Source organism: Gopherus evgoodei, chromosome 11 (genome assembly GCF_007399415.2).
Source record: "Gopherus evgoodei ecotype Sinaloan lineage chromosome 11, rGopEvg1_v1.p, whole genome shotgun sequence".
Taxonomy (NCBI): domain Eukaryota; kingdom Metazoa; phylum Chordata; order Testudines; family Testudinidae; genus Gopherus; species Gopherus evgoodei.
The window spans coordinates 73,016,331-73,038,228 of NC_044332.1; the positions used below are offsets into that span (position 1 = coordinate 73,016,331).

At 40.4% G+C, this 21,898-nt stretch overlaps 1 protein-coding gene across 2 annotated transcripts; it reads right to left on the reverse strand.

The window, feature by feature from the left end:
- Nucleotides 1-12,467: 12,467 nt before the first annotated feature.
- On the reverse strand, nucleotides 12,468-19,917 carry TMEM177 (transmembrane protein 177). 2 transcript variants are annotated; one of them, XM_030580133.1, is made up of 2 exons: nucleotides 19,858-19,917; nucleotides 12,468-13,632 (listed from the first exon to the last, which is right to left on the reverse strand). In XM_030580133.1, the coding sequence occupies exon 2, from the start codon at nucleotides 13,616-13,618 to the stop codon at nucleotides 12,683-12,685; it is 936 nt and encodes a 311-aa protein (XP_030435993.1). In that variant the 5' UTR covers nucleotides 13,619-13,632; nucleotides 19,858-19,917; the 3' UTR covers nucleotides 12,468-12,682. The 2 variants fall into 2 exon arrangements, with proteins under 2 accessions (XP_030435993.1, XP_030435994.1); XM_030580134.1 differs by lacking the exon at nucleotides 19,858-19,917 and adding an exon at nucleotides 19,653-19,797.
- Nucleotides 19,918-21,898: the final 1,981 nt, after the last annotated feature.

Genomic DNA, 21,898 nt, shown 5'->3' on the forward strand with positions numbered 1-21,898 from the left:
GGAGAGGTAAGAACAGCCTTTGTCTTTCCAGCCATTTAATATATTTTAAGGCCAAAATGGAACATTATGAGCATCTAGTTGGACCTCCTGCAGTAACACAGGCCATAGAATTTCACCCAGTAATTCCTGCTGTGGCAGAAATTGTTCTTCCCTATGATGTAAGTGAACAGTATCGATCTCAACAGCAATCAAACACAACCAAACTAGAGCATACCTTTGAGAAAGGCAATTGATCTTGACTTAAAATCTCCATGTGATGATAAATTTACCACTTCCTTTGGTAAGATGCTTCAATAGTTAACTACCCTTGGGGTTGAAAAGTTGTCTCTTATTTCCAATTTGAGTTTTTCAATCAATGGATCTTGTTAGAATTCAGAATTTCTGGGGGTGGGGGGGTCAAGACGTGAATGAACAGAACTTTCCACATTTGCTTGACAGAATGTAAAACAAAAAACCTCTGGGACCACTGCCTTTTATTTTCCTGTGGCAACTTCCAATCATTGTAGGCATATAATGAATGCCTAAACATTAAGAATTTATGTTTGCTGCCTCAGATGAACATAATTCTCAACCATTATTAATGAGAAACTATAAAACATACTTTATGTTTTATGCTCAAATTACATGGAGCTTCCAAAACCCATAAATACATCTGTCTATTGGTATCTATGGAGAATTATATAACATACTTTTATAATATAGCCAATGAGAGGGGATGGCACACATTTAATTTAAGAAGAGCTCTTATAAGGAAAAATCTGTCTACAGAATAACTCTTCTCCTGCTCTGTTTTAAAAAATATTTGTACATGCCCCTACTCTAGCTAGGAAATAAAGAAGGGTTTTAAAAATTGGCATCATTATTTACAATGCAGCTTGATCTTTATTTTCTATCTCCTTTAAGAAACTGAACCAGGATTTCAATTTATAGTAATTCATTTCTTGTTTAAAAATGAATACAGCTTCAGAGTAGCATAATGTATAGGGCTTTATCATACACTCATATCCATTAACTCTCTCTCTATATATTCACAGTGAAACAATTTACTAGCTTTCACCTTTGGAAACACGGGTTTGAGTCTGAGATCACAAATTAGGGCCCTGGTGCCTATCTGATGTAATTGGGTTTAGCTTCACTGAGTTTAGTGGCAATCCAATTTTGCAAAATTCCATCTGTCCAATTGCCTAAGACGGGAGGGATGAATTATTTAATTTATTTATTTTGACAGGCAAATTTGAGGGCATCAGCAGCGAGTGGGAGGGTCAACCATTATTTAGGAGAGCCTGCAGAGAGGCTCATGAGGTCCTATTCTGATCGCTATCATACTGGTATAAACTATGAGTAATCCCACTGTAGAGTACAGAGATGCACTGGTGTAAAAATGGCAGAAGTGAGGCAGACTCCAACCAGTTAGCTGAAGCAGAAAAGAAGACAAAACAATGTGTGACAGAACAAGGAGGGGAACCTTTGTCTGGGGAGCAGGTTGTGGAGGAGACCTGGCCACGGAGTCTTTGTGTTGGGGGGAATAATATATAATTGATCTGGGCTGGTGGGCTCATTGGTCTGGGCCAATAAATGTTATGACAGTTTTGAAAGGTCAGCCTAATCCCTAGTGGGAATTTGTCCTCATGACAAAGACACCACCGGGTTGGTATAGTTAACTGTAACTATGCAGTGAGTGCAAAGACTAGAATAGCAAGCCATGAAGGAAAATATCCCAGAAATTAGATGCAAGTTCTAAAAACCTATTGCTATTCTGGAACAGTGTGCAGTTATGTAAGTATATGAACTTAAATATTTCCAATGAATAATAATAAAGGGATGAGCGATTATTCCATTTGGTTCTACATAACTTTTTTTTCTTGATATTTAAATCCTCACTGCTGCAACAGTCTCTTGAAAGAATATTTTGCCAACAGTGAATATAAAATTTCCTTGAACAAGAAACCTGTGATGTGCTCATCCTAAAGCACTGTGAAAAGTGAGACAAAAATAGTAAAAGAGAAAATGGGCTTTTGCTTCTTTTCAGCAAATGGGAAACTAATGTAGAACTCTCCTCCCCCTCTAAAATACCCCAAATGCAAAGGTATAAGAAGCTCATAAACAGTTTGATGGAACAGGCAGCGTAACCAGCTTGGAAGTCAGGCTCCAGATAATAACTTAGTGATAATGTATTGGGATAAATTCTGTTCCCATTTACTTTATACGCTGGAGAGATTGTGCCAGCTGCAATCCCACCTCCAGCGCTCCCTTGGATGGCCTGGCTTTATACCAGCCTCTAACAAAGGTTTCTGCCTTACTAGGACAACGTGAGTATTTATACTGCCCCACAGCATCCAAGTGCCTTTAGCATACAAAATGCCCTAGGTATCAATTAACTCTTTTTGAACAATATTCATTAGTCTGGCAGGTGAAGTAATATCTCCTTAGTGAGTATAAAACCAGCGAGAAAACCCTGAAATCTTCAGTCAATAGAAATATTCCCATTGCCTTCGGGCTTGATTATGGTGGCAGCCTCTTAATGGCCACTAGGGGCCAATGACTCCAATCACACAGCAGGCACCAAAATATAGCAAACAGCACTGGAGACAAGAACAGCAGCACAATAATATCCTCAACAGACTTGGTTAAAATATACTTTTTTTGTGGGAAATTTTGAAACATTTTCATTTTCCCTGCAAATTTCCCAAAATTATTTTTGCTTTTCCAACCAAAAAAACTAAATCCAATTCTTCAGCTTTCAAAAATCCCAAACTGAAATATTTTATCAAAAACATTGAATAATTTTAACTTCAACCCCTTCCGCTCCTTCCCACCAGAAAATTTTGACCAAAATAAATATTTTTCCAGTTGGTCAAAGAGACATTTTTCATTGCAAAATGATTTAAACCAAAACAACCTTCAACCAGCTCTAATCTACTGAAAATAAGCCCTGATGTATCATTGCCACCATTCATTAAAAACAAACATTTACAATCAAGAAGACACAATCTGCTGAGCAAAGTTTAAGAACCTTGTTTGAATGAGATACAGTGGATAGCAAGATGAGCCGGTAGGCAGAGTTGCACAGGAAAAAGAAATGCAAAGGAACTGAGAATGAAGAAACAACATTCCCACTGGAAAATTATTCTAGCAGATGACAGAAATAAGAGTTGACAGGAACCAGCAGGTCTGCACTTACTTTACTACGCTGAGTTATCAAAGTGTTTTAGATATTAAACTTTGCACTTAAAAAAAAAGATTTTGTATGCTTTCCAAGACAACTGCATGTATTTCACTTGATGGCTTGAGAGGTTGTATAGTTTCACAGTAGCTCCTCCAATTACCTCTGTATCCGGAGGTGTAATCTGACAGCAATATTCTTCACTGTGAATCATAAAGAGAAGCACAATACTGTATTACTTAGCACTTACTACGGTCGGATCCAAAGTCCATTGATTTTTTGGGGGCGACAGAAAACTGAGTTTCAATTAAATGAAATATTTCAGGAAGAGCATCTGCCTTCAGCAGCAAGTACATTTTTGGGGGGGTCAAAAAACTGATCAATTGTGATTTGGAAATGTTGCCACGGTGCCTCATGCTCCCCTTGTCCTCTATGGGCCAGGCTCCCTGGCTGGATTACATCTCCTCTGATTCATCATAGACATGTGCCTGCCATATGCACCGCCTCCCCTAGCCAAAAAGACAGTGGTGTTCCACAGGAGAGGTGATCTGACCAGGAAGCATGGCCAATAACAGGAGCACAAAGCAACTGGATTACAACTCCCATGAAGTCCGGCAGCAGCATTGTGAATCAAAATATTTTGGATTTCAATTTTTCACCAAAACCTCAAAGATTTCTGCAGAAACCCTCCTCCCATTCTCTGACCAGCTTTAATTATTATTCCCACTTAATAGGTTTGGGACAGAGACTGAGGCACACAGAAAGGCTGTGGCAGAGCTGGGATGTGCATGTGTACTTGTAATGAAAAATATCGATAAAGAATTATTTACTAGTCACTGTTCAGCTTTCTTTTAGGATTTGTCAAACAAGTTACAGCTTAATTCCTTTACAATAATTTTATTGCTTGTGTGTGTGTTCATAACAACCTCATTTCTGTAACAATCAAATTCAGCCTCTTAATCCCTCCTCTCTCTCACTCCCCAGAACCATCTCTTCTGGGATCCTAATTATTTCTTCCTTCCTAGGTTAACATGCATCTACTTAGTAGTACTTCGTTTCTTCCAGCTATACACATCTCCTGCTGGGATGAATGTAAATCAGCGAACACTTGCCAGGTGCATTGGGCTGCTTGCAACTTTATTATATTTTATCTGAAAATGAGTATTTGTGCCACATGCAGCACAAAGCTTTAAAAGGCAAGACCTCACCCATGTGGCCTGCTCAGAAGTCCCACTGGAATCAGGGTGGATAAAAATCAATGATTTAAAAAAAAAAAAAAGATTTTTTTAAATTTAAATTGGATTTTTTTTAAATAAAATCCTTGAGGAAAACACTTATCTAAAGATAGTTTTAATTAAGATATCTTTGAGCTATAATTATCTCATCATTGAATAGGGATTATAAATTCTAATTCTATAGTAAGAGACAATATATTCATGTAATGTTTAAGAAAAGCTTTGTAAATGAGTTCCAATAGTTCATGGATTAGGGATCCAATCTTATGGAGTTCTACAGGCTTCTGTATATATTGTTTAGGTTAATCTTTCTAGCTACCCCATGAGACTCAGTGCTCAGTCTAGAAGATACCATCAGAGAGGCTTAGTTTTGCAGTTCTCAAACTGTGGATTTGTCTCTCCAGAGGTAACATGCTTGTTAACAGCAAAAATGTTTTTAAATAAATAAATAATATATAGAGGTGAGAAATAACATACCTCAACTCTATTGTCCCTCTGCAAATTTGTGTACACAGAGTCACTCTCTTACTTCTCTCTAGAAGTGCAAGTTTCAAAAAGTTCAATTAATAGAAGATTGTTGGGGGTGGAACAGATCTGGACAAGGACAAGAAGTCTGGATATAAATATGAGAAGTGAGCGGCATATGCTTGTTTTGTTAAAATATTATGTGTTTGCTGCTGAAGAAAGAAGTCCAGAACACTTAATGCTGTTGTTTTAGTTAAATAAAACAATATAAATGTCTGTCTGGTGATGTTCTCCTCCTAATACAGCATGGCAAGAAAATCCTCCAACTATTAATGATTAACCTGTTGAATTGGAGATAGTTCACCTCCCAATGACTTCATAAATACCTCTCAATGTTTCAATTACTTTTGGTAAATGAAATAACCAAACAATCATTCATTTTCTGATATAGCTGTAAAACGAATCTGAAAAGTTTTCAAAATAAATCACTGTTTAAAAATGTATAGTGTGTACCTTCTAAAAATGAAACCTACATCTATCTCTGTGAAGAATCTGTATTAATGTTATAACAACCAACAAGTATGCACTTTTATGTAGAAAATCATGATTAAATCGAGTCTTCCTGACTAGTGATTTAAATCAATTTGATTTTAAATCAAATCCACCGACTAGAATTCAGTATGGATCAATTTCACAATATACCCCACATTTTTGTCTGTATGACTGCGGTTTAATAGGGATGGCTGTTCCATGTACTGGGGATGCCTTCAGTTGATTCAGCTGTGCTCAGGCCTACTGTACAGCAGGTTTTAATTTGAAATGGTTTCTGTAAGTTTTCTCCTTTAATTAAAGGGGTCCATCCCACAGCTGAGAGTCAGGCAGGAAGTATTGTTTTGATTCACCCCAATTTAATTTGCTCCTTCTATGCCAACCACACATGCTGTCTGTTTTGATGGGCATCTCACAGCTGCTATTGCTACAGGCAGTGGGCAAGCGGCAAATTCCTCTTAATGGAGAAAGGGGCATTCCTATTAAATCTAATAGATATTACAGATATCTCTAGCTTGCTTGCTAGCACACATATATATACCTGCCCCTGGATATTTCCATTACATGCATCTGAGGAAGTGGGTATTCACCCACGAAAGCTCATGCTCCAAAACGTCTGTTAGTCTATAAGGTGCCACAGGATTCTTTGCTGCTTTTACAGATCCAGACTAACACGGCTACCCTCTGATACTTGGCACCAGGATAGGAGATCTATACTTATGGCTGCCATCTCCAAACCTCAGTTTTCTTTTCCGAGAAGCCAACAGGGAAGCTCTATTAGCTTAGCTGCTGTAAGCAGAGCCATATGAATTTTTTTTCCGCAGCAAAAAGTAAATTAACAGAGAGATGCATTTTTTGGATCTGCAAATTCAAGCCAAATTTGGTGAACTGTTTTGATAGAACTGTTGTGATAGAGTCACAATGGTTTGTTATCACCATTTCAAAACAAAACCTTTTGACTTTTCTTTTTGAAATGATTTTGTTTAGAAAATTGGCTACATAAAAAAAGCAAACACACCCCAAAATGACACAGAACAACTATATGTTGTGGCACTATGCACCATATTCTTCCTAGAGATATTATGATATTAATATGGCATAATTAAGATGTGTTCTACGCAAGATTAGTCATGTGAGGTATCATTGGAAAGGTTATGATTTACTGAATATGATTATCTTATTTGTAGGCATTTATCATTTCTGTATCAAAGTTAGGAATATTGACTATGTAACAATTACAAGTGGGTTTACACCTGGGGAATGCCCACCAGACAGAATGTGATCAAACTGGATGGGCCATTAGGGAGAACAATAGGACTTTGAAGATGCTAATATCTCACCTTCCTGACAAGCTTCCTGGGATGCTGCTTTGACACTGCAGAGTCATGTGATCATGTCACCTGGTACTGGACTCCATCTTGGACAACCAGTATTTTTCCACTAATAGCGGGTGGGAATCAAACTGGAAAATAAAAGGATTCCCACCATATGTAAATCCGATTTAAGGCAGGGGAGTGAGTTAATCAGGGGTCATTCTTCACTGATGACTCCTGGAAACATCTAGGAAACATCTAAGAAACAAAGGGGGGAGGGGAGAAGAGCTGAGCCCAGGCTGGAAAAAGGTGTCTGCCCTGTAAAAGAAATGCCTACAACAACATTTAGGGTGAGCAATTACTACTGGTAACCAGTTTCTTTAATGTAGTAAGCTTAGTTTGCGTGTTTGTTTTATTTGTTCAGTAACCTGCTTTGATCTATTTGCTATCCCTTACAATCACTTAAAATCTATCTTTGGTAGTTAATAAACTTATTTTTTCCCTTTAAACCAGTTTGTGGAATTCATAACAGGGGGACAAAAAGCTGTGCAGATCTCCCTCCACACTGAGGGAGGGAGCAAATTTCATGAACTTATGCTGTACAGTTTTCTGTGCAGCGCAAGACTATACATATTTTGGGTTTACTCTCCAGAGGGGGAGTGCACTAAGTGCTGGGCAGTCCCCTAGCTGTTTTCCCAGGCAGAACTGATTTTAGTGTCTGTGTCTTTCTGCAGCTGGGTGTGTCCCTACCTGTGTTTGTGCTGGAGGAGGCTTGAGGGCCTGGCTCAGGAGGGCAGTGCAAGGGAGCCCCGACTGGTGGAACCGGAAGGCTCAGTGGTATCTCAGTACATCAGATGGCACCCTGGAGTGGGGGGTAACCTGTCACATGTATGCTTTTTCATTTGTAAGAAAAACCCAGTTTGTTTAAAAATGAATCAAAACTTTTCAAACCAAACCAAAAAATAAACCAAAAAAAAAATTCACTCAGCTTTAGTTATCATTGAACATCATTTTTCTGTCTAAACAGAGTAATCCCATTTTGTTTAGTACTTACATAGAATAGCTAACTAGGAATGAATTTAAATTCCATCACTTCTCCATCATGCTCATTGCCCTAGAATGACTCATCTTCATCTTCCTTAATTCTCCAGAAGAAATGCTATCCAGCCTTGAGACTTGTCTACACTTGCATTTTAGAGAGCTCTAACTTGCTAGCTCAGGGGAGGGAAAAATCACAACCCCTCAGCGCAGCAAGTTTGAGCGCTTGAAAGCTCTGGTGTGAACAGGCTCTGAGCGCTAGGAGCTATTCTCCTCGTGGAGGTGGATTACCAGGAGTGCTGGGAGTGCTCCCGCAGCACCACTTTGAAGTTTCTAGTGTAGATGCAGCCTTACTGGTTTTCGATCATCTCTCAAGCTTATTAGTGATCCAAAATAGTATCTTAAATTAAGTGACTGTTGAACATTTTAAAATCTCTGCTTTTATACTAAGTGGTGGCAAAATTTAAAAACCTATTTTAGTGATTTTATTGTCCATTTCCTTTAATGCTATTTAGACTTCACCCTTTAATGATATTTTTATTCAGGCCGGAAAATGACTCGGAATTCGTATGAATGGCCTCTTCTTTCATTAGAGTTGTTCTGTAGGCTCTAATATCTTAGGTTTTGCTCTTTTTTAAAATTTGCCTTCCCATCTTCATTTTTCCCAACCATCCATTTAAATTAAACCCCTGGTTATTTTCTCTAACATTGTACAAGAGTCCAGGAACTCATTTCCTTATGCCTGCATTATAAATATTTACAGAAAAGCAGCTTATTTTTAATCCAATTCCCCATAAACCATAACATTTTAACTCTAGATCTAGTGCAGATTTCATTATGCTAACCACAAACTCTGATTTTCTGAAGTCCCCAACGTCAGTGTCTGAAGATGCTTCTATTTTTATCATCCAGCTCCCACTGGTATGGAAGGTCAGGACTCATATAGCTATTTCCATACTCAAGACTGGGAATCTTGTCTTTGTCATACACACTAGTTGGCCGAGTTCTGTAATCACTCTGTGGAGCTTCTGTTGACTTCCACACACGGCTCCTACATTCAAGATAGGTAATTATTCCCTGCAGAAACAGCCATGCTAACAAAGACCATTCCAAAAACCAAACCTCTCCAAAGCTCAGGGGAATTTAAATTAGCCGTTTTGGTTTGAGCTCTATCTTTGTTTTATATGGGCAGCTCAGTAACAAGAATGATGCTCAGATGCCATAGGGATGGATGCCAGTGTAAGAACTGAGGTAGAGATACACAGATAGAGGAGGACAACTGCTGCTACTTCTGCAAGAAGCTGCTCCTTGGAAAGCCAGATCATGTACTGTTAAAAAAATAATTACACTTACTGAACTCTACATGCCAAAGCAGGTTACCTGAACAGCTGATGAGAGAAAAATGAAGCATTTAAAGGCCCTTGAAGTTTCTAAAGAGACCCGTTGCATTGCAGTTATAGAGTAAGCAGCTGGAACACACACTACTACCACTGGGGCTTTATAGTTACATAAGAGCAGTGCCTGCAGGCACTTAAGACAAGACTGTGCTAAGCCAGGGTAGCAGGCAGGCAGCTTTCTTTAATTTTTTTTAATTGCTCTATTTGCTGACTTGCAATTAATCTGAAGGCAGGTCTCCATTCCCCCGGCGCACTCACTATTTAGTATGGAGTAATTGTGTAACACCAAACAAACAAAAAGTGGCCTAGTGCGTTTTGTGGATTCTGGTGGAGTTACACCAGTGAAGAATCTGACATAATGGGCTAAATTCTGAGTTATATTCCAAATCTAGGTCTCCCCACTTTACAGGCAATGCACTTCAGTCTTGACCTTTACTATTTCTGTTTATGTTAGCTTTAAGCTTATTCTGAGAAGAGACAAAGCAATTTAGCTTTGAGTTTTAGAATCAGCCAATCTACAACTTCTTTTATTCCTCAGCTTTCCCTTGACAGCCACAACACTGAGCTCACCTGGTCAGAAGCCTGGATAACTGACAAATATGGCTTTGGCGACCTAGAGGGAGATCACTGGCTTGGCAATATGTTTATCAACCTCATCACCAAGCAAAAATGGTACAAAGTCCGTATAAATTCAGTTGATGCCCAGGGCAGGCACAAACATGCAGAATACGACAGCTTTGTCATGAGAGACGAGGAAGATTTTTACCAGCTGAAGTTAGGGACGTACGAGGATAAGGCAGGAGATTCTCTTAGCTCATCCAGAACCAAGAACATGCATGATAACATGAGATTTTCAGCTAAGGATACTTATAATTACAGGACGAGTTTGGAAAATTGTGCAGATGTTAGTGGAGGAGGGCAGGTGGTACGATTCCTATTATGATGTCCAGCTGAACCCCACCGGTGGCCTTCACTGGCAGACCTTCTGCGACAGCGACTGTAGAAAATCAAGCATGCTACTGAAGCCCATTCATATGTATTGCAACAGGGTTTAGAACACACTCCCATCCTGGTACACTGTAATCTGATGATCTGATGCAAAGTTTAATAGAAAAATAAAAATGCAGACTAGTGCTACCTTATGTTCTGTGAGCTACAGGTTTCTCCGCTTTCCTTACGGAAAGGGTGTCTGATTTTGATTCTCCTGCTAATAAAAATGTCTTTATAGCATGGTCAACCTCTCTGATCACATTCAACTGTCAGTAAGGAGCAAGCAACAGTGCAAATGGTACCAAACCCAATACAATTATTTTTCATCTAGCACACATGCTGTGCAGTGTCTTTTACCCAAAGTCAAATATTTCTAAGTCAAGTTACTTGATATTAAGGGAAAATTCCAGCAATTTGTCATCAAAATCCCCCCCCCCCCACGCCCAAAATAAACACACACACAAAATCTCTCTGACATACAAGTTACTGATGAAGTATGATTCCTTTGGCTGGGCTCACAGCCCGTGGTGGCTATGGGTACAGACAATTTAGGAAAGCATGAACTCCACTGCTTGGTGTAGTCTCCACTAATGGAGAGTGGGTGTAAAATGCTACATCATCAGAATGGTGGCATTTCACACTGACTTTGTGCTGGGAAAAACGACTACATGTGGTCCAGGGCAACAGAGAATCAGGTCCACTCTTTCTCTTACATTAAAAGGGTTCTTGGAGTGCTGCTGTTTTTAGGGAAGTTTGAATCTGTTTTGAAAGAGCCGCTCACCTGCCAACAAACGTGCTTAGCTTTGCTTTTACTCTCCTTTGAGCTATATTTGTTTTTCTTTAATAATTATAAAATCTAGCTCTTATATAAAGTGCTTTTCACCAGCCAATCTCAAAGCACTTTAGGAAGGTCAATGTCATCTTCACTTTACAGAGGGTGAAACTGAGGCACACACAGAGGTGAAATGACTTACCCAAGGTCACCCAGCAGCAGAGACAGGAATAGAACCCAAAGCTCCAGAGTCCCAGTCCCATGCTGTAGCCACTACGGTCACACTTTATAGACAGAAGCTTTAAAGAATACAATATGTTTCCTAAATACCCTGTATTCCTCAAAACCTGTCCCCCTTCCTTTAGACTAATTTTTGTCCAAATGCCACGTTCCCTGCCCAAATCCTCCAGTTTCACCCAGTATATACTTATAGCTCTCCCCAGCCTTGCTTTTCCACCAAACATTTGACGACTCACCCAACCTCACAACACTGGTGTTAGCCTCGCTCACTCAGCTCTTCCTACCAGCCTCCCCCAATTACACTTCAGATGCAAAGCAACATAATGAAAATTAATTATTTCCATAAAGATTCCAACTCACTTAAAACAAAACGGTAAAAACCCTACTCAAAGCACCTTGCTTCTCCCATGCAAATTAATGGGGAGAGCAAGTTTTTTCCTGTCTTAATTTATCAATAGGCAGCAAGATGGCAGCTCCCACATTCTGAGTAAGTTGAAAATGGAAGAGTTAATGACTCTCTTGACTTTTAGCCACAGCTCTGAATTGGGGATAAGGAGAAGCTGCCCCACACCAGCTGGACCACTCGGAGACACTGTCCCTTACAGCATAAGCGGCAAAAAAAAAAAAAAAAAAAAATGTAATTCACGAGCAGAATGAGAGCAACTTACACTGTGTTGTCTAGTCCAGGGGTAGGCAACCTGTGGCATGCGAGCTGATTTTCAGTGGCACTCACACTGCCTGGGTCCTGGCCACCAGTCCGGGGGGCTCTGCATTTTAAATTTAATTTTAAATGAAGCTTCTTAAACATTTAAAAAACCTTATTTACTTTACATACAACAATAGTTTAGTTATATATTATATACTTACAGAAAGAGACCTTCTGAAAATGTTAAAATGTATTACTGGCATGTGAAACCTTAAATTAAAGTGACTAAATGAAGACTCAGCACACCACTTCTGAAAGGCTGTCAACCCCTGGTCTAGTCTATTTTAAATGTCTTGGGTGTGATAGAGCTCCCACCATTCCTTTAAGATGTACCATATGAGGGGTAGAGAATACGTATAATATATATATATATATATATATATATATATATATATATATATATATATATATACACATACATACATACATACATACACACACACACACACACACTTACCCCTCTTTAAATTAATGCCACAAAAATTCTCTTTATCTTTTGCATTCTTTAGAAATTATTTCAAAACTATAGGTGAGTAAAGTGGCAGCATTTCCAGATCAGTGTCTGAGAAGTAACACTCCCTGAGTGGGCTTTAGTGTTTAAGATGAATGTAGGACAGAGGACTTTTGAAATAGGTCTTTAATTTTTTAAGAGATATGCGTCCAGTGAATGAAAAATTAAACACTATCTCCAGACTATATGCAAAAATAAAAAACAGCGCACAAATGAAGTTGCGGGGGAGGGGAGAGGAAGGCAGTACAGTGGCGTTCCAAGAGAATACATAATTCACAAGTTTAAAATCCAATCACTCCCTTCCTATGCCTGGGGCACTCTTAAAATATTAATGATCAAGTCTCTTCTGGAAGTGTATGGAGCGTGCTTTAATCTGAACCAGTACCTAGGGAAAAGATTACCACTAGGGGCATAAATTTTCTCTCCTTGTTTGCCCAAAAGCATGCGGAGAGTCCTGTTGCGGGACAGGATTTTGTCGTAGAATTCCACCCCACCTCTGGCGTAGTCTTTGGAAATAGTGGCCGCCCTTCTGTCCGACCTGTAGTCTAGTGCGTGGCTCACGGCATCATAAGCAAGAAAGTAGCCGACAAGTCCGATTGCTGCAATGGTGATGTTATAAATGCCTCGAAACACCCTGGGGCCAGAATACAAGCCCAGAAGCTGCTTTATAGCCACCCCAGACAGGCAGGTGCCAGCTAAGCAAGCAGGAGGCACAGCTGCATAAACTACAGGGCTATTGCTTTGCAAGTACACAATCTCTCTGGCAATGGCAAACTTCTGAGCCTCTGGTGAAAACATCAAGGCTTCCTTCAAAGCTAGCCCTTGTTTACTCTCCCAATCTACTTCTCTGCCATTTATCACGACGACACGGTTGACAATTCCTCGTCTGTCTGCCGCTGTGCTATTGAAATTGGCAGGGATGCCTACCAGAGAGCCCGCTGGCAGCCACGGGATCCCAGCACTCACTGGGTGGAAGCCAAAAGCTGCAAAGGGTTGGTAACAATTCACAGACTTCACGCCAACATCTTCCAGAACATCATGGAAGAGGCTGTGTAGTTCCTCCGAGAGCTCAGCTGGTTTCCCCTTAGACCAGCACTGATACCACAGTTTGAACGTCTGCTCGGGAAAGACGTGATAGGAAAGGTTAGCCCCAAACAGTCCTGCGCAGGAAACTGCCAACAAGCCAGTTCTGTGCTTCTCTACCAACGCAGCTGCCTTCCACAGGAACGGAACTGCCATAGCCAACTTCCAACCTGTTCATAACAACATACAAACAGGGAATTAAAAGATGCACATATGGGTCCCCTTTCATTTTAAGATTATTTTAAACAAGCAGAGTCTGATATCCAGGAAATCACACCAGTCTATTTATACACAAAGGTATAAATACAAGAATAAGTACAGTACAACCCTACTACAACAAAGAAAATGCTGCATCCTTTTGCTATACAGAGATTTATCTCATGCTCTCGTGCTTCAGAATGCGAACTGGTTGATACAGAGGACCAGAAGGAATCACTCTCTTTCTCCTCCATTAAATCAGTTCATTGTAATAAGGGTAACATATCAGTATTATGGTAAAGTCCTCACATCCATCTACTAACATATTCTGAACATAATACCCTGTTTTACCCAGTACCACATATCTGCCCCTTGCCAGAACAGTTTTCTGTAACTCAGATGACTTCTGTTCCATCAGTCACATAGTTTAGATATTAATGGCAGAGGGATCATTGTGATCATCTAGTCTGATTCTCCTGTATAACACATGCTCTTAAATTTCACCGAATTACCCTGTATCAAGTGCAATAAATTATGTTTGGCTTAAGCATATCTTCCAGAAAGGCATCCAGTCTTGGTCTGAAGACATCAAGCACTGGAGAATCCACCAGTTCCCTTGGTCATCACAGTTAAAAATGCGCGCACTATTTCTAATTTGAGTTTGTTTGGCTTCAGTTTCTAGCCACTGGTTCTTGTTATGCCTTTCTCCACTAGATTAAAGAACCCTTTAATACCTGGTATTTTCTCCCCTTGAAGGTACTTAAAACACTGTAATCAAGTCACCTTTCAATCTTCTTTTTGATAAATTGAACATATTGAGCTCTTTAAGACTCTCACTGCAAGGCATTTTCTCCAGCCTTCAAATCATTTTATGTGGTTCTTCTCTGCATCCTCTTCAACTTGTCAACATTCTTTAAAAAAATATGGCCACCAGCAGTGTATGCAATAGTGAGATTGATTCTGGACCAGTGCCATATACAGGGGTAAAATTGTCTCCATACTCCTACTCGCAGCTCTCCCACTTCTATATCCAAGGCCTGCATTAGCCCTTTTCCCCCATGGCATCGGACTGAAAACTCACATTGATTTGCTCGTCCATTATGACCCCTAAATCCTTTTCAGAGTTGCTGCTTTCCAGTATACAACTTCCCATTCTGTAGGCATGGCCAGCTTTCCTTGTTCCCAGATATTTAAATTTATTTTATTTAGCTGTATAAAAAACACATTTTGTTTGAACGGTCCCAGCGTACCTAGTGATTCAGATGGGTCTGTATAACTGCCCTGTTCTCATCATTTTTACCATTCCTCCCATCTATGTCATCTGCACATTTTATCAGCAGCAATTTTATATTTACTTTCAGATCATTGATGAAAATGATGAATAACTCAGTGCCTAGTACTTATCCTTGAGTGACTCAAGAAACACACCAATTCAGCTATGATTCCCCACTAGCGATCATTTTTTCATTTAATGTGTAAAAAACCAGCATGATACAATATCAATAGTCATAATGTTGTGTGGTACTAAGTCAAATACCTCATTAAAGTCTAAGAACATTAATGTGCGCAGTTGCGTTTATCAACCAAATGTGTAATCTCCACAAAGAATGAGATCAGGTTTGTTTGACAATGCCTATTTTCCATAAAAGCATATTGACTGGTGTTAATTGTCTTAACACACTTCATGTTAGATAGTGCCTTCCGTCAAAGAACAAGACAGTTAAAATTTCATCAAGACTTGCTGACGAAGAAGAAATATTTTCAAGCAAAGTTGCAGTTTCTAAATTTGAGTGAAAGGCTGAATATTATTCTGTTTTCAACAACTGAAAACCAAGGCATTTTTTGCTTTTTTTAAACAGAGCCCAAAAAAATTAAAAATAAAAATAAAAATCAGTTTATTTGAAAATAAAATACATTATTGAACAGTTCTACATCTGAGGAGTCCAAAGCTGATACTTCTAACAATAATTAAACCTAACGATGTAGGGAAGGATTATTATCTTCTCGTTTACAGATGGAGGAAACTAAGACAAAGGAAAAGGGAATTATTTGCCCAAATACCTGTAAAGGGGGACTAATCACCACTAGAGGGGGCACAGAGTGCCACTGTGAGTAGATTACACTAGTATTGCTGAAAGCTCTCTTGACTCGGAGTCGTTTGTTTGCTGATAGCATTACTCTCCTTATTCTCCCAGGAAAAAAAACGAACAAAGAAGGATTCTTCCAAAAAAAAATCAAATGGCCCTTTAAAGAGCTCTTTCTGAAATAATTACCTTTTTAAAAAAGAAGCACACAAAAGGTAAACTAGTCTTGGCCAGGGTAGGACTTGGAACAGAAGTAGTTTCCAAGCAGGAAACTCTTCTCCGACTCTCTAAAGAGAAAGATGAAGGGATGGGAAAATTTTAACCTGACAAATCCTTTAGTTCAAGATTTTCTGCTTCTCTGAGCACAGATAGTGGCATCAGTGATACCTATGGCTCCAGCCCTGCAAGTTTTTAGGCACAGAACAGCCCTATGCTCACGTGGAAGCCCAGCGACTGTGGCATCTGCCCCCATAGGTCCTAGAATCACATCATTTTAGTAGGAGACATATAAAGATATAGAAGGGGAAATCGGCGTGTCTCATTGATGGTGAACGAGAATTGGAGGCCTAATTCCCCTCTGTGCCTTTGAAAATCTCCTCCCTTAGCGATCAGCAGCAACAATGAGTATTAAACAGAAAAACCTAAAAGTGATCAAATTAATTGGATCTCTTTATAGTCTTACATTTCTCTTTCCTCCTCCTAGGACCTTCTTTCAGACTGTACATTTTCTGATGCAAGGACTGTCTTGATAAATGCCTTGTACAGCAGTGAGATCATAGCAGGTACTTAATAAATAACAATAATGCCTGTCTTGGCACAGAAATTAAGGCAGAACTATGGTATTGTATTTAGCTATCATCTTACAGTCTACTCTTATGTTCTGTTAATGATTTGAGATGCTGAGTCCCCCATCCCCCACCCATCCCCCCAAAAAGACGTTTAAGTTCATCAAAGAAGATTAGGTTAAAGAGCACAATTTTCAGGATCAGGCCCTAACATATTGGAAAAAAGCCTCTTGATATTCTAGCCGAGTTGTACATTTCAGTTACACTTCAGTGACATTGCTAATGATAAACCTGAAAAACCTCTTCGGCATTAGTGACTCTGGCATATTCACAAAGCTAATGTGTCATTGAAAATGTCACTTCATTTAAAGTGAAGCAGCCAGCACTTCAAAGGGAGATGATAATGTGACAAATGCCACTTTGAACCAGATGGGGAATTGAACCAGTGACCTTCTGAGCTAAAAGTACACACCTTTACAGCATCAGACAAAGAGGCAGGTCCTCAACAGGCGCTCAGTAAAAGATTCGTATGCTCAGAGGTACAGGAAACACGCTCTCAGCAGCACAAAACAACAGGCCTGCAAATAGTTTTCTTAAAAGCAATTATCTAGTTGTGGGGTTGGCTTAGCAGGAACCAAGGTTTCAGAAAGGTTAAAAGTAAAAAAAAAAAAAAAAAAAAGTGAAAAACCAAAATAATCATAGAAGAAAAACCAAATAATACCTTGTGCGAGATTTTGAAGAATTCTGCATAGATGATGCACATTTCAACATTGTCATTCATAGTTTCTACTATTTTCCCTCTTCAAGTCATAATCCTCAATTTGAAAAATCATAACTTCCATAGCAGATAAGGCTTCAATCTTACAACTGACCTCTGCCGGCACAGTGCTCGGAAGCCATGTGAGATGGCCCTTATGTCCATGCTGAGCTCATTACAAGTTTGGAACCTAGCTGCTCTACCACATATATACACAGTGTGGGGAATAAGCAGCGTAACCAGGGGAATTTGGAATAATCATCCTGGGTTTTTTTTCATAAAAACCTTTAGTAATAAAAACAAAGGACTGTTTCTCAATAGCTTTTTCAAGTGCCACTCAATCTTTAGACCAGATCCTCAGCTGCTGTAAACCAGGTTTGCAAACCAGCTAAAGACATGGTGGTTTAAGTGTATGATCGATATTTTTATTCATAATCTTATACAACATACTTACAAAGAAGGCAACTGAAAACTAAGACTAAAGGATGGTTTTTAATGGCACAAATTTTGGATTTTCTTATTTATTTGATCAGTCCCCATAGTTTACAACACTGGGCCCTAACGTAAGGTGCAATGCTTTGTTTCTATCATGGGGCCTCATCCTGCCTGCAGTCCCTAACTCAAGCAAGGAGATCTATTGACGTCCATGAGGACTAGTAGCAGAGAACTGCAAGATCACGGCTCTGTATTTCCGTTGTATTATCTCTCTGTTAAAATTACTTCTGAATAGAGGGCAGGCTGGGCAAAAGATATATTAAGGAGCTAGTGACCAGAGTTCGGGGGGCGTTGGGTGGTCAGGGGACGGGGAACTGGGGGGTTGCACAAGTGTGGGAGTTCCGAGGGGCCTGTCAGGGGGCAGGGGTGTGGATAGGGGTCAGGAGATGGGGAACATGGGGGGTTGGATAGGTGTGGGGTCCCGGGGTGCCTGTCAGGGAGTGGAGGTGTGGATAGGGGGCAGGGCAGTCAGGGGACTGGGAGCAGGGGGGCTGGATAGGGAGTGGGATCCCAGGAGGGGGTGGTTAGGGGACAAAAGCAGGGGAGACTGGATAGATCAGGAGTTCTGACGGGGGGAGCAGCCAGGGAGCAGGAAGTGGAGGGGGTGCATAGGGGGCAGGGGCCAGGCTGTTTGGGGAGGCACAGTCTTCCCTACCTGGCCCTCCATACAGTTTTGCAACCCCAATGTGGCCCTCGGGTCAAAAAGTTTGCCCACCCCTGCAATAAGAGACGTTCTTTTACTTAAAACAAATGCACCCAATTCTCCAATTCACACCTGAACGAAGTGGGGATCAAACACTGCCACCATTCTAATTTGGCAAGGCTTCCATTCCTTTCCACAGGTGGAAGTAGTGCTGCTAACCCCAAGTGTTCAAACACCATGAGTCAGTGTCATGTTTTTACGGGACCTGGTTTAAAAGTTATGAAGTTTTAAGAACAAAGAGGAGTCCCGCTGGCACCTTAAGGACTAACAGATTTATTTGGGCATAAGCTTTCGTGGGTAAAAAAAACCCACTTCTTCATAGAATCATAGATCATTAGGGTTGGAAGGGACCTCAAGAGATCATCTAGTCCAACCCCCCTGCTCAAAGCAGGACCAATCCCCAAATGGCCCCCTCAAGGACTGAACTCACAATCCTGGGTTTAGCAGGCCAATGCTCAAACCAGATGCATCAGAAGTTTTAAGAAAAGTCTTTTCATTAGCCTGCTTTTCCTAGCCTAAAGGATTAATGATTTCAATCTTTTCTCTATAATCTTGACACTTCGAAACAATTTTTTAAACATGAAAGTAGAAACTCTGATCTAATCACATAGCTCTGGGACCTGAACTTTAAGAAAAACACCAAATAGCATGATAATGGCATCACTGTGTACATGACAACACAAAGTGAAAGTCAGCTGGGAATCAGGCCCTTAAAAGTCTCTTACTGCCCTTTGAGTAAAACTCCCTTATAAACCCTTGTAACTGATTTCAGTGGAGTTACACCGGCATAAGAAATTGATGCAGCCATTCAGAATCGGGTTTCAGTCTTACTCTCATTGAAGTCCCTGAGAGTTTTATTGGTCACTTCAGTGAAAGCAGGAAATGGGCCTAAAAGGAGAGGCAGGAGGAGCTTCATACCTTATCTCATGGAACTGAAAGGGACCTTGAAAGGTCCTGGAGTCCAATCCCCTGCGTTCACACCAGGACCAAGTACTATCCCTGACAGATTTTTGCTCCGGATCCCCAAATGCCCCCGCCACAACCCTGGGTTTAGCAGGTCAGTGCTCAAACATGATTTCTGTGAAAGGGGGAAGAAAAAACAATCCCAGAGGATTTCACACGAATCCTGACAGCTGGGGGTACACAGCTCAGTTCTTCTCCCCCTCACCTGCATGTCACCCGGGAGTGACCTCCAGGGAAATGCCTGGAGAACCAGGCTGAGAAAACCAAGCCCCCATGCTCAAAACCTCGTCTTCACTCGGCACAGCGCGGCGCAGGCAGCGCCCTCGGCTCGGCTCGCCCTGGCCCCTGCAGCCTGCCCGCCCCCAGGCCCGGCGAAGGAGGGCACCCGGGTCACCCGCCCCGCTCCTCACCTGCCCTTCCAGGCGGCAGCGGCTGCGCGTGGGGAAAGGGCTTGCCGTAAAGCACCGGGCTGCCGCGAAAGCTAAGCACGGCTGCAAAGCAGCGGGGGGAGTGGCAGGCGACTGCGGTCGTCATAGCAACGCAGGCAGAGTGTAATCTTTGCGTGTTGCATGCCTGAGGCTGTTTGACCTCTTTGGGGGGCACTTGGGCTTTGACTGTTTAAAGCTCAAATTGAAAAATCAGCTACGCTGGGAAGTATGGACCATGTGTTACACTTCTGCAGCTGCAGAGCATTGCATTTGCTCTGTGTTAACCCTTCACTATCATCCAGGGCCATAGAATTTGCATCCGGGGCTGGCTATCAAAGACCTCCAAGTTTGGGAGTGTTCGTCTCTGGGATTTTAGACACACAGCTTTGAAAGTGCTGGCTTGTGTTTACTTACATTAGCATCCTCAGGTTAAATTGATGGCTGAGGCAGTGTGCTCACTACCCGCACTTTCTTTTCAAGCTCATAAAGATCACATTGGTTCTCAACCTTTCCAGACTACTGTACCTCTTTTAGGAGTCAGATTTGTCTTGCATACCCCGCGTTTCACCTGACTTAGAACCTGTTTGCTTACAAAATCAGACATAAAACTACAAGTGTCATAGCACACTATTACTGAAAAATTGCTTATGTTCTCATTTTTGCCACATAATTATAAAATGAATTAATCGGAAATAAATATTGTACTTACTTGTCAGTACATAATATACAGAGTAGTATAAACAAGTCATTGTCTTTATGAAATTTTAGTTTGTTCTGACTTTGCTAGTGTTTTTTATGTGGCCTGTTATAAAACTAGGCAAATATCAAGATGAGTCAATGCACCCCCAGGAAGACAGCTGCGTACCCCTGTTGAGACCTGCTGTTATAGAAACGAAGTGAGTGAGGTAATATCTCCAGCTATGCTGCATACAGTATTGGTAAATTATTGCATTAACAAATAATGTGAATTATTATTCAAACTTGGAGATAGGTTTTCATCAAAACAAGAAAAATGGCTTTTCAACCAAAACGAATAGTTTGCAGAAAGCTTTGTGTGGTATTTTAGCTGAAAATTTCAACATTTTTCAATAAGAAACTGAAAGACAATTTGGTTTTAAAATAGCAAAAAAGTGTTTTTCCCCTTCCTTTTTGGTGGAGTTGGGTGGGGCAGGAGAATGAAGGAGGAAGAGGAAAAGGAAAGAAAAGAGGTGGGAGATTCTGAAAATTTCTGTTTTCCAAAAAACAAAATTTTGTGTTTTGGTTTTTATTTTATTGGGATTTTTTTAAAATCTACCTAAAAATAAATGAAAATGAAAATATTTTGTTTAATTGTAAAAGTTTATTTGTGGAAAATATAGAGCATTTTTCAACCGGACCTATTCAGACTTTTCTTTTTGCAGGTCAGAAGTTCTGTGTTTCACTTGCAATAATTTAGGCTCCCTAAGTGAAATCCTGGCTCTATCGAGAAAAAAAATTAATGGCAAAATTCCTATTGAGTTTGATGGGACCAGAATTTCTCCCTCTGATTTTCTGTGCATACTGCCAAGACAAAAAGAAAGGCCTGATTTATCTCACACAAAGCTTCTCCAAACAGGCTAACACAACTCTTTCCCCCAAATATGCTGGCATCTCAAGGTTTCTGTTAAACCATTGACACATGTATGGTTCGATACTACCATACCTCTGAGGAAGAAGAAACAGAAACAGCTGTTGAATTGCTCATTGGTGCCAACTGGAAAAGTTGCCTGTTCACATATGCGCTGGACAGCTGTGCAAACTATATCCAGTACAGATGCAACGAGCAAGCAGTTATTTAAGCAGTGTGTGTGTGTGGGGGGGGCTCTGAAATTGATGCATTCTGGGAAGAAGAATCCCTCTGAACAGCTCCTTTCTCCTAAGTCACAAAGAAGAGCAAACAGGCTTGTTAGGAGGAGGTTAAATTTAAGTAAATAAATAAAGAATAGACTACTGTCAGCACAAAATAATCCCAAAAATGTGATGAGAGTAGCACACGTTAATAAGG